The sequence below is a fragment of the Rhyacophila brunnea genome, unplaced genomic scaffold, assembly GCF_057557595.1.
Source record: "Rhyacophila brunnea isolate RB1 unplaced genomic scaffold, BYU_Rbru_1.0 scaffold_13, whole genome shotgun sequence".
Classification (NCBI taxonomy): Eukaryota; Metazoa; Arthropoda; class Insecta; order Trichoptera; family Rhyacophilidae; genus Rhyacophila; species Rhyacophila brunnea.
In genome coordinates, this window is record NW_028232785.1 from 13,765,655 (window position 1) to 13,779,224 (window position 13,570).

General features: G+C 35.8%; 1 protein-coding gene across 1 annotated transcript; it reads right to left on the minus strand.

The window, feature by feature from the left end:
* Positions 1-687: 687 nt before the first annotated feature.
* Positions 688-6,585, minus strand: LOC147076562 (uncharacterized). Its single transcript, XM_085940895.1, has 3 exons — positions 6,377-6,585; positions 4,883-5,038; positions 688-828 (listed from the first exon to the last, which is right to left on the minus strand). The coding sequence occupies exons 1-3, from the start codon at positions 6,509-6,511 to the stop codon at positions 688-690; spliced, it is 432 nt and encodes a 143-aa protein (XP_085797021.1). The 5' UTR covers positions 6,512-6,585.
* Positions 6,586-13,570: the final 6,985 nt, after the last annotated feature.

The window sequence follows — 13,570 nt, forward strand, 5'->3', positions numbered from 1 at the left end:
GTGCTTTATGAGAATGAACTATTATAACTCAACCATTGTCTATCTCTTAAGTGAGTAGAGAAAAAGAAGGTACCACATTTTGGTACGGTAGATGAAGATTGCACAATGGGATATTAGGTAGATTTGCTTGCGGCATTCTCCTTGAACGAATTATATTGAATTATATGATCCATAGGTACTGTTTATGATTACGCCATGTGTACGGCTATTTTCCTTTTTATTTATAATCGCGCGTTTCAAGATGGACGCGGTGAACGAAACAATGTCACTTAATCAACCGAAGAGAAATTTGACAGTTGATAACTTAACTCTAATTTAACATGCAACTGTATGTGTATTACGAATACTAAAAATGTATTTTCTTTTTAACGATATCCAATTATGTTCATCGCAACTGTATCTAATATTTGATCTAATTTGATTCATTAGGTACGCTATTTGTGTCCGCTGTTATTAGGACCATAACATATTATTTTATACTAAATTATAATTATTCTACTTATTCTCTGGGATTGATTTTACTGGTTAACATACATTAATTTAAAATATATATATACTTACCTACGCCACTCATTATTACGAATACTTTGCACGAAAGAATAAAAAGGGTTGCCATCGCTGCTATAGATTATAGGAAGATGCATATTATCATATCAGTACTTACAATAGTAAAATGTTGCAATAAAACTATTTATTTGTAAACCTTACGTTGTATTGTTCGAGTTCCTTTTTAATGTCAATTTCATCGAAGTGTATGTCGGAGTAAATTTCATCTGCTTCTGACGTACATAAAATCGATTTAGCCATAACAGTGGTAGTGGTGTTAATCTAAAGAAAACAAACAGAAGACAGATCGTATTTATAACTGAAAAATAAATATATTCATTTTGACGAGTTTCCGGGTAATACGCTTGTGAGAATATCATGAAGGTAGTGGTCGGTATAGAAAAGTCTATGTACCGAAGCGCACGGTAATTTTTAGAACATGGTTATGACGAACGAGTTCGTTTACATGTACTTAGATACATTCCTAATAACCTTAGTTTACAAAAAGTCCTCAGATATGGAATCAGCCGTTGTACCAACTGTGAGGGTCCACATCCTGCGAATTACAAAGGTTGTCCGAAAACGCCTCACCTTGCTATAAACCTTTATAAAGAGTCATCGCCAACATATCGTTACCTTACTTTGAAAAGGTTCTAACTGACATTTTGGCCTAAAACGACTTTTTGGTGTGAAAAGGTTTCATTAGCCGTATTCTATCATATACGTTCATTTCAGAGTCATCTATTGTCAAATATGGGAATTAGCAGTATGCCGGAGTTCTATCTACATGTCTTTTTATATTCATAATATGACCATTCCAAATTTCAAACGCTCATAGCTCAAAACATGGTCAAGTGCAATTAGAACCTTTTCAAAGTAAGGTAACGATATTGCAATAGGCAGGTAATCACTAATCGCAGAACACTAATACAGCGGCCATATTTACCCAATTCACCAATTCTCTTCACGAATAAGGCAACCTCTCCCAATTGCTCCCAAAGTTTTAACCCCGTGAGACACTCATTGAGAAACTCACAGCTACCCCTGCCCAAAGCATTGAATTATCCACAAGTGACAACATTCTTTCTAGCAATCAAATCAAAATAACTTACAGTGTACAATATTCACCTTACCTCCTGTCATGTTATTAACGCATGACACACTTTATTCATATGGCAACAAAATGGCAAAGGACAACCTGAGTACGCATGCGCAATACGATAGTTTGAAGCAGTTCGTAAACTATTTCCGGCGCTAAAAAAGCAAAGCGGCTTGTTAACATGAAGGCGGAGCGGGAGTCAGGGCTCTCGGTTTTGATCGCTCGAACGAAGCAGACGTCGCTCCGTTCCGAGTATTCGTGCGAAGAAGACCGGGGCCCATGGCCTTGATTTCTTGACGTTTTGGAGACGTTGATTATGGCCAACCGAAGGATGTCTCCCTGAGGCCAGGAGATCGAAGGAATCCCATGGTCCCGACATGTTTGAGGACCGCGACGGGCTGAGAGCATATTTGTTATGTGGTATTTGTTATAATATTATTTCATTACTGTACGGTCCGCCGAACTAGCATTTATTTGTATTCTAAATTGTCTGAATATTATTATACGTTAGGCGCTCGTAATTGATTTGATTAATTATACAACTTTATACACTGTCGCCCGCTAGTAAATTTTATATATTAACTAGCTGACCCGGCAAACATTGTTCTGCCACATAAATTATTTCTAGTGAATATTTTGGTTGTTAAATAAAAAATAACGAATGTATCGTAAGTGTGTGGGGAATGGGATCTATGACAGGAAGAGGAATGGAGCGCTGTAGACGATGACCGCCAATAAAAACAAAATCACCAACCATTCATTTTCTCAATTCAAAATGAGTAATGATGTTCATAATGAATGAATTACCTGTGACAGGATCTCGTTGTTTAATGTTTATGCAATATCCGTCTTGTCTCTTCCAAAAAATTAGCGGATATTGGAGAGTGTCGTATGAACGGTGTGTGTCAGCGATCATGACACATCTCACCGCCGATGAAGTAGATTTGCAAAAATGTATGTGTATGTTTGGCATTGGCAGCAATGAGCCTACTTTGTGTTATACTTGCCCTTTGATTTTGAACGTAGAATGGAATTGTTGACCATTTGCCGCAGTATTGTGAACTATTTCTGTTGCTCCGAACGAAGTCATTTGGAAGCATGAACTGAATGTGCGAATGGACTTCAGAAACAGGTTTGAATCTGGAACCGTGCCGATGAGCAAGCCGTTCTATGGTTCTGGCGGTATCTCAATTTCTGGTAGTTGCACTTTTCCTGATGCGCAACACATTTCGGCTGACTCATGTTTGAATTTGAACGCATGACAATGGGAACATTCTTTGTCCATATCACCAATCAGCACTTTCGGATGAGCGGAATAGTCAATATCTGGCTCGTACTCGAATGCGAGACGAAAGAACGAAGCGGATGTAAATGCTTGATGTACTTATTGGCGTTGTCGGTCATTTGCTCTGTGTGTGTTAACTATGAACCGGCGCGCTTGGCTCCGTTCCAATTGTCGTTGTTGATTTTGTTCAGCTCGTGCTGTGATTGAGATGCACGCAATTGCGACATGTTCACACGCACGTTTTTGTTATCTTGTTGGATTTGTTCGTCTGTTCTTTCTGCTCTATTATTTTGCATGTTTGTTGCTTTATTCGTTCGACGGCCCAAATGGCCCCCCTTGCGTCTTGCTGGCATTGTGCACTGTAATACACGCACATAAAAATAGATAAATTAAAATAAATCGTACAAAATTTTGCACGCACTGCTTCGTGTATGCCGAATGAATTGTCAAAATGTGAAAATGAGTGACGCTTCTCTTGAATTCTTCTCGGACGTAGCGCTATCTGTCATTCAACAACATAAATAATTTCGTTCTGTTTGAAATACGAACGACGGTTAAATTTGTTAATACAAAAATAATAAAATCGCGATTAAAAAATGGGAGGGTAGGGGTAGGAGGGTGAAAATTTTGAGTGATAGATATTTTTGATGCCAAATAATAAAAAAAATACAAAAAAAAATTGTCAAAAAAAAATCTGGATAGAAATACCCTAATCACCTAGCGGTATAAAATATACTTGTTGACCTATTCTCATGCCTAACAAAAAAACATAAAAAAAATCATAAAAATCGGTCGAGCCATTTCGGAGGAGTGCGACCACAAACACCGTGACACGAGATTTTTATATATATATTTTTATATAGGAGATTATACATCTGTTAAAGTTCTTTACGCGCGTTTTATTTAAATTACCTTTTATCACTATTGTCTCTATGCATTTCATAGAGTGGCGCTCAAATTCGAGATATCTATTAATTCCATTTTAATGTCTTTTATAATACAGGAACCTACACGAATGAGTGAAGTAACCGGACAGGTAACTGATGTTTTAGAGGTATTGTCAAACCATCCACGACCCTGTATTCCCCAAGTCTCATGCTCTATTATTTCCAATCCAATTCCAATCCTATCCATCATAAATCCCACCCACCTTCCTTACCTACCTTTTCCTACATCACAATACCCATCCTACCCTTTTCCATAGTATGACACTCCACAAGCCACTGTGGTTATTAACATGACACCGGCAACAACTGTCAACAGCGGACAAATAAAGTCAAATTATGCCTTCAGCGTCAACGCAGACATAGACATTTCGGAACTAAGTCGCCCCGCACTACACACTGTCATAATCAAGCGTATTAAGGGGCTCTACGTCAGATGTGAAGCATCAGTATTTTTTAAGCCTGGGAATATCCAGGATCCGATACCTAAGACTGAGGTCACCACAATGTTCTCAAAGGAGAGAGAAGCACGGTGAGCTAATAAAAATAATGAGTAAGAGATGAAAGATAGGCCATTTAGTTATCTCTCGGTCTGCATAGTTATAAAAATATATATATTTTGTGGTGCTGATTCCGTCAATTCGTAGGAGAAATTACTGTAAACCCCAATCTTTTCAGTTATTTTTCTTTCTTTCTTCCCTCAGAACCTTGACGAAAGTCTGCAGGCTCTTCTTTAATAGGTACATATACACGAATACTACAGATGGCGAGGATAAAATGACATTTGCTCTTGGTGCCTCATATTACGGGCGCATGGGCCATTGCTTGCCAAACACACATGCTTTTTACGGCGGAAGCATTCCTTCCCAGCTGCAGTTACTGACAAAATGGTTTAAACTGTCAAATAATATCGTTTAACCTCGACTGCACTAAGATGAATAGGAACAGTTTAGAAGGTAGGTACCTAAACTTGTATGTATAGGTATATAGTTCAAATAATAGTATTACCTGTTTTCCTGGGCTATATTCCGAATAGGAACAACTTGGTTGAGGATCTTTATAATTAAATGGGGGCATTGTATCTTCAATAAACTCTTTCTTGATGTCCACTCGCTGAAATTCGGGTGCCGATTTTATATTTACCATGTCTATTGTATGAAGGTTCTGAAAAAAACAAAATTCCTATTATTATTTTATTAAATCTAGCTTACTTTATGGAATATCATTCACTTTTATATGATATATAATAATCAGTATATTCATCGGAGAACCAATATTTCCCAGCTGCAACATGGTTTCTTAAGCTCAATGCTGTACATATATCAGCTGTTTACAAGTTATAGTTGAGAAAAGTGTTCTCTATTTAGTAAATTACATGGTAGTAAAATTTTCATTTGCGTTTATCTCAAAACTATGTTATTGTAGATAGGACACTGTTATCTTAAAACCCCAAATATTGCTATCCAAATATATATATTATGTTTCTGTAATCATTATTAATAACTGTAGGTATGTTTTTGCTTTTTCGTACAAGGTAGTTGTTAGTAATTTTGAGTAATCACAAACAACACAAATGGTGTCCTCACCGGGTAGGTATCGAACCCAGAGCTCCCGGATAGAAAACCCGTGCCTTACACATTGCACCACGCCTTGACCAAATGGTTGGAATCTGTCAAATGATATCGGTTACTGAATTCAGATGAATTGGATCTGCAATATGACTGTTTCGCGCAATCGGTAAACCAGTAACAAGTAAAAAATAATCCAGTATATATATCAGCTATCATCAAAATTGCAATAATAAGAACTGAAATATTAGCATATAAAATATTTCAATTAATGTCAAAATAATATTATTAACTTTTTACTTAACTTTTTTCGTATAGAAAAAAAGGAATTCACATTATTTGTAAGTCCATGAGGTACATGGTGGATTTATTATGTATTTGGATACGTTTAATATAGTTAACCTAGGTACGCGTAATTTTGCAACGCTTGCAAATAAATAAATACGTGTACGAAATTAATGACAATGTCCGCAAACATAAGCAAAAACCAATAAACACCTATCTACCCTGTTTACACGTGTAAGGATTTTCTGTTGACAGTACGTATTATCACAGCCATAATAAGAAAATGTACGTGTAAACGTGTTGTACTATCCTGCAGTTGCAATATTGCATACATGAATTATAAATATTCGGAAGCTTCTGAATGTTCACGCGACAGTAGGATTTGTTCGATATCTGCTCTAGCGCAGTAGAAAGATAGTTGCGAACCTGCCGGCAAAAAAACTAAATTCACCACGTATCGACTCTTTTAATGACAACAGATTTTTATGAGGTTTGAGGTACCAAAAAATTACAACATCGCGTCTCGCTTACTCTTGAAGAATTATTTTGGAGATACTTTAAGTCAGTACTTAAAATACCCACTATTGCTGCAAGTGAATCCATGGACGTGTATAGGCGATATAAAAGACATAAGCTTTATAAAACGAACCTCAAAAGCAATGCTGGAACCGTCGGCAATCTCTTGCTTTATATAATTATTGGTCACAGGGTTAATTCGATGGTTTAAGGGCACCTGCCAATCTGCATCAAGTTCGAATTCATCCGGCTCGCGTTTCACGTCCATCTTTTGAATGGAAAGCGTACGTTGGATTATTGTAGCAGACTAAAATCGTACAGGGTGGCAGATGATACTCTTTTGACAGTTCTGACAATGGCACACTTTGACGGGCTTTTCCATAGATAAAAAAATTCTGATAGTATTGCCATATATTATAATCATTACGCAGCAGAGAAATTCAATATGTGATTACATAATTATTATTATATCAGGCAACTGTGCGCGGTTTCGCCACGTGGGGCTAGGTATACCATGAGTTGCATAGGGTTGGCATATTATTATAAAGTGTGTAGAATGAAGGAGTAAATATAATTAATATTACAACTTTAGGCAGCATTCGCAGTTTTCAGGTTAACAGACGATGCAGTCGCTTCATATCGCTATTGTAGGTAGGTATTGTAATACACAATATTCCTATTGTAATACAAATTATAATGGCGGCTTATCACATCACCACATACTAGGGTTTCGTAGGTCACGGACAAGTCGTCTTTTTTGAGGACAATGTCCGTGTCCGGTATATTTTTTTTATTTTAATCGAAAAATGAGTAATAACATTATGTCCTCGATTCCGGTAACATGTAAATTGTACGTAAAACATTTCACCCTAGTACAGTTCACTGTGAGCTTTCTATCGGAAATGACCGTATACTGTACAATATGAACATTAATTCATTTTATATACCTAGCTGATTTTGGCAAAATTCACAAATAATAATTCAAGAATGAAAACCTAACCTGACCTAACAAATAATCCAGTACCTACCTATATCAGCTACATGGGCATCGGCAGCGTGGTGTAAGGTGGTGCAAGTGCACCACCTTTGGTAAAAAATCTTTTTTGATAATTATTGTATATTATAGCAATAATATTTATTGAAGCAAGTTTCACACATAAAACGGCATTTTAAGAGTTAAAAATAACCAATTTATTTAATACATTTTGCAAACGATGACATGGATGACAGAAGAACATACCACCAGCCCCACCTATAATAATATGATCAGACATGTTGGCATAGCCATCGTATCGTTGTCTAACCAAAATAAAATGCAGAACCAACCCAATATCCTGTTCCGTCTATAAAATTATTATAGATGAAGGTTGCACAGCTTAATCCGACAGAGCAGAATAGACTATATTACATTCTTCATGTATTTTGAAAATGTTATTACCTATCCTTGTGCAGGTATCGAATTGTACCTGTTTTTGTAGTTCTGAAAGGTACTCTTTTAGATGGACGCTTTACTATCAGTTGAATCCCGCCGCCTGCGAGTTGCGTTCAATCATTCGCTTTCTCAACCAGGAGGGAGTCCGCCCTGTTGAGATTCATCATCATTTCACATCCGTTTATGGTAATGAGTTGAACCAGCAGAATGTCAGAAAGTGGTGTGACTCAGAAAAAACAAGAAAATCCCGTTTATGTACATAGGTATGAGTATGGAGTGACTAGCCCATTTCCAAAATTCATATTGTATAGTTTTGACCAAAAATTAACTTAATAATGCAGTTATGTTGCTAATTCAAATAGGCACATACATATTCTATAAAAGTTATTCCTATAGTAGTTTTTTGCAGCCCGTATAGCGTTTGAAAAACAGCGTCCAATTTCAAAATGCGTTTTGTCCTTAAAACTGTGTCAAAAGTCATCTTTTCCATGACATATCTTTAAATATTTCAAAAACTGTGTATGATATTTTAGAAAACGATGTTGTTTTCGCAAGCATATAAATTAAATTTCAATCTGATAAACAAAACATTTTCTTTCTTGTAGATGTTCCTTACACGTTTTACCATAACTCACATTGTCCATAAAAACATTTCCAAAATGCTTCAAGTCCATAAAACTGTGTCCAAATAAAGTCATCTTGTCCATGACATATCCTCAAATATTTTAAAAACTATGTATGATATTGATATGTGTTTTTATTTCACGAGCATTATATTATATTTATTTCAATTTGATTAAAAAAGGCGGATTTTTTTTTATTACACGTTTTTCGTGAATATCTCGAAGCCAAACAAAATGGACAAGGTGGCCTTTGGAAATGGGCGACTCTACTATATGGATCACCGAGTTCAAACTTAGAGACCCCGTAAGGCAATGGACTATGGGGCGACTGCTAATTTTGAAATAAATATGTCCTCTTATTACATCGTCAAAATAAAGGTACCCTGCCACGTGCGTAAAACCTTCACTGTGTGAAACTACTTAGGTAGGTACGTTTTGTTTATTTATTAATTAATAAATATTAATTAACTATTTTTATCTATCGATTAATTCAGAAGATTTAGGAATGCCCCTCGCATTCTAATTATTGAGCATACATAATATTGAAAACACATAGCTCGTATTGCAAGTACATAGCTCGATTATTTAGAAACGCTTCAGTGAGTATGAAAAGCCATTAGTTAAAGTTTCTCGTAATTAGATACGACTCCTTTAGCATTGTAGTCAATGTGCTTGGGCGCAATACCCGAGAGATGCGGGGTCGATTCCGGCGAGGTGTCTCACTTTTTTCAAAAAGATTTTTTCTATTTGGTTAGCAAGAAGTAAGTATTTTCAAAATTATTTCCATTTTAGAGATGAGCAGGTACGATGAGGCAATATTAAAAATTGTAGTAACTTAAGCTAATAGAAAACTTTCAGACATTCTTAATGAAGATCTCTTCACGTTGGCAGTATGACGCCACAAATTTTCTAAACGACATTAAATTGATCTTTGTGGCAACCAGATCAGACCACAGGTCCACAGCTGGTTGAACTGACTTGAGCAACTCTTCTCTTTCCGTAAACATTTAAGAACACTCCCAGAGAATGCGGTTTGAATCCTATATTAGTCCGCCACAGGACATGTTGAACGGTTAACAAGACCAATTTCATAGAGCCTGCCAGCGAAGCCGCCATGTCTAGTCAAGAATTGACTGGTGTAATGATCTCGTGGAGCTGGCAAATAAGACTACCAAACCGTCTCTTCCTAGACAATGTGTAGCTTTAGTAATCGTTTAACAAAATGTTGAAATAACTGTTACTTATAAAAAATAATAGGTGGAGAATATTGTGTAACAGAAAAATAATAACACAATTGGTTTGAAGATATAGATTTTATTTATTACATCAAAGATCAAGTCATAGTTCAGTGAAGAGATGAGTTATTTTTACAAGCATATTATATTCCAAATACATAACAAAAATATCAAAACACAGTACTAACTAGTAACTAACAACAAGAATGCAAGACATTATCTACATTCATTTTAATGATCATTTTGTGTATTTTTAAGTCAAAAGATGTCAAAAGAGATAAATTAAATTAAATATACATAATTTGAAAAGAACGCACTCATATACACACTAATAAAAATCGTTAGTGGAAAAAGTAAAATAACCGTCAGGACTTGATCCTCTACCTGCGGGATTCAAGTAATTCAGAGACGGGCATCATGGTTATTTACGCTGATTTTAACTAGTAGTTGTGACATCAAATGATTATACAATCCAATTCTAGTACCTATATGTATTGTTACCAGACAAAAAAGAAAAGGCCCCGGCGCGACAGTTTCAAATTCTAGATCAACAATTTAACAACAAATATATCCGGCTCCCCTGTAGAATGTTTAGAACCTCTGACTTACACGAAAATATTACAAATAACATTTCGTAAACGGTCATTCAGAAAAGATGCATTTTTTTTACCTGGTCCGAAGATAGAAGCGGCCCGTCCCAAAATGTTTGTCCCGTTACTCAGTGACCTGCCCTATCTCTTTCCCTCCGTAGAATAGACCCGCCAAAATTAAAAGATGCTTTTGAAAAATAAAATCAGTTCGAATCTACCTACGACTGGGGGTGTCACTAAAATACCGAAGCGGCGCGTTGCCGTGTATCGCGGGCGGCAGGAAAGCGACGCGTGGATTCGCCCGCCTGTCGATTATCACGTCTCGAATCACGCGCGGTTATCGATAACTATCAAAGTGCTCGCGAAATTAAATAATATGCAAACGCGTCCATGTGAAAAAGAATGCAAAGTGAAGTGTTGTCTATTCGAATGCCGCGTGCCCGCCGGCCACCGACATGTTTCGCGCAGTCACTGTCATTTAAATGTTACTTTATCTCAGTCATGCTGAACCCTTGAATTCCTAACTTGTACAATTTAATGAAATTGAATATATTCTCCGCGCGGAGGCTTTTGAATCGAAGATGTGTTTTATATAATTAAACCTTGTGATGTCACACTTCTCCCAATCGAAATAATACTGAAGAAGGTTCTACCACCCACATACACGTGAGTCCCATCATTCCTTTTCCTGGGTATTAGTATGCATGAGATTTTTTCAAATTATCTATATTCAGTTTATGGAATGTGACATTCTCATATATTATTACGTATTATTCGTTGAATAAATAATAGTTAAACAATAGAACAACAAGAATAAATCATTTAGTTCGATGTCATTTAAATGAAAAATTCATTTTCAAGTATAATTTTCGGTAAATTTAATGACAGGATGTTGTTATACATGAATAATTACATTGATCACATTTAATTTTTTTTCATTAAAAGGAGTCATTTAGTGTTATTTCATATTACCAGATGTTAAACATGTCGTCACAAATTGATGACATTCGAATAGCTTTATACCGGTATGTATCATTAAATGTAATTTCATCCGAGGAGATCTTATACATGAGTGATCATATTGATCACATCTCAATTACTTTTCACCAGAATGTGTCATTTTGTGTACTTTCAGATTACGGGAAAATGTACAAAAATATACACACTGATTACATTGGAATGGTTTTATACAAGTGTGCGTCATTTTGTGTAATTTCATCTGACTAGATCTTTTACAATTATAATCACATTGCTCACATTTAAACGGCTTATCTCGAGAATGAGTCATTTTGTGTGATTTCATGTTAGCAGATGTTCTACATGCGTAATCACATTGATCACACGTAAATGGCTTTATAACGGTATGCATCATCATATGTGATTTCAGCCTAAGAGATGTTACACATGTGAAATCACATTGATCACATTTAAATGGCTTTTCACCGGAATGTGTCATTTTGTGTACTTTCAGATCACGGGATGTTTTACAAGAGTAATGACATTGATCACATTTAAATGGCTTTATACCAGAATGTGTCATTTTGTGTTGTTTCATGTTACCAGATGTTTTACAAGAGTAATTACACTGATCACAGTTAAATGGTTTTATACTAGAATGAGTCATCATAATATGTGATTTCATGTGGAACGATGTTTTACAAGAATAATCACAATGGGCACATTTAAATGGCTTTGCACCAGAATGTGTCAGTTTGTGTCGTTTCATTTGACTAAATGTTATACATGAGTAATCACATTGATCACATTTAAATAGCTTTATTCCACTATGTGTCATTTTGTGTCGTTTCATGTTACCAGATGTTATACATGCGTAATCACATTGATCACATTTAAATGGCTTTATACCAGAATGAGTCATCATGTGTAATTTCATATAGAAAGCTATTTTACAAGAATAATCACATTGATTACATTGAAATGGCTTTTCTCCAGTATGTAGCAATTTAAGTTTTTTCGCGTCACTAGAATTAGATTCATCGCTTTTAAATGGCGTTTGACAAGAGAGATTGCTTTTACTACGTTTACATTGTTTTACATCCATACTAGGGATTTCGTGGAATTTATTTTTTTCGGGTATTGATTTATCAACATTACGTTTAAAAGTGCCACGTGTTTTTTTAAAACTTTTCTTGTATTCCTCGAGTTCTTTTTTAATATCTTGTTCGTCGATTTGTATGATGTCATCAATTTTCTTTTCTTCCGACATAAACCAGGACGATTTGAGATTTGCTGCTTTATCCTAAAAAAACAAATATAATATAATTATTAGCACCACACGATCTACACAACGTAACCATCGTTTAAACTTTCATCAGCATGTTAATTATCTACTGAAGTTACGCAGATTCCTAGTTGAGCTAAACGATGCGAAAATAATTTTAAAAACTTTGTTTTAAGATACATGTCGTTTTCATAATAGAGAACGTGGATGTCGTCATCCTGTTAGTTGTTCGCTCAAATCCAGTTTTCTATTTGATCTCGATCGTCCCTAGCAATTTACGTATGGTTCAACTTTCATTGTACAACATAGATTCGGATCCGGATGATCAAAGTGATGTAGCCTTTTGTTTTACCCTGTAAGTCAGCTTGGCATTCTTCAGAATATCGATTTGAGTTTGCCGTAGTGTACTGAGGGGCCTCCGAATTCCTGGGCTAGCTCTGGAGTTGGAAGTGGAGGTTCATCGATGTGGAGGAACAAGCAGTGGTCCCATGAATGGGAGTAACCAAGAAGTTATATTATAAAAATTAATAAAAAACACCATGTACACTTCAAAACTCGCGATTTATTGTCATAAGTCAATATTATCCCAATTAACTTCCTTTTATATAGGTGTTTATACTACGGCGCTACCTTACCAAAGGGTTATAGTCAAACGTCACAATATTATTTAAGGTATAATCGAAATTATGAAACAATACACCAATAATTATTAATTAAAAGTCAGTTAGTCCATATGAGAAAATTATCAAAAAAATTAAATTAGAATTATTTAATTTTCACGAGTTCGAAGTCAGTATTCACAATTAATTAAAGAATTAAAATTAATTTTTATTGAGAAATAAAAAAAATAGACGAGATCTCACGAGTCCTAGGGCACTGATGTGAAAGGTTGAGAGCCGGGTCCAAAAATTTACGAAGTCGAAGACAACTGTCAACAACTATGCGCGCCGCTAACTGTCAAAGAGACAGATAGGTATACGGTGATGGTTAGGTATCGCCCCACCACTAGGTTTGAACCAGTAGGTATCTGAGCCACGGCGGGTGACTCGAGGGGGTGGCGAGATTCGCGATTTTTGTATGGAGATAAGCGAAAAAGTCACGCCACAGAGTATCACAGAGTCGATATCTGAGAACGTTAGAAGACTGCGTATGGAATTTAAAAATCCGGCCCTTTTATTCGATTAGGGATGATTGCATCACTTTGT

Coding starts and splice junctions, on each gene's coding strand:
- LOC147076562 (XM_085940895.1), bottom strand. CDS start 6,511: ATGGACGTGAAACGCGAGCCGGATGAATTCGAACTTGATGCAGATTGG. Junction 5,039..6,376: donor GTTCCAGCATTGCTTTTGAG/GTTCGTTTTATA, acceptor TGTTTTTTTCAG/AACCTTCATACAATAGACAT. Junction 829..4,882: donor AATATAGCCCAGGAAAACAG/GTAATACTATTA, acceptor TGTTTTCTTTAG/ATTAACACCACTACCACTGT.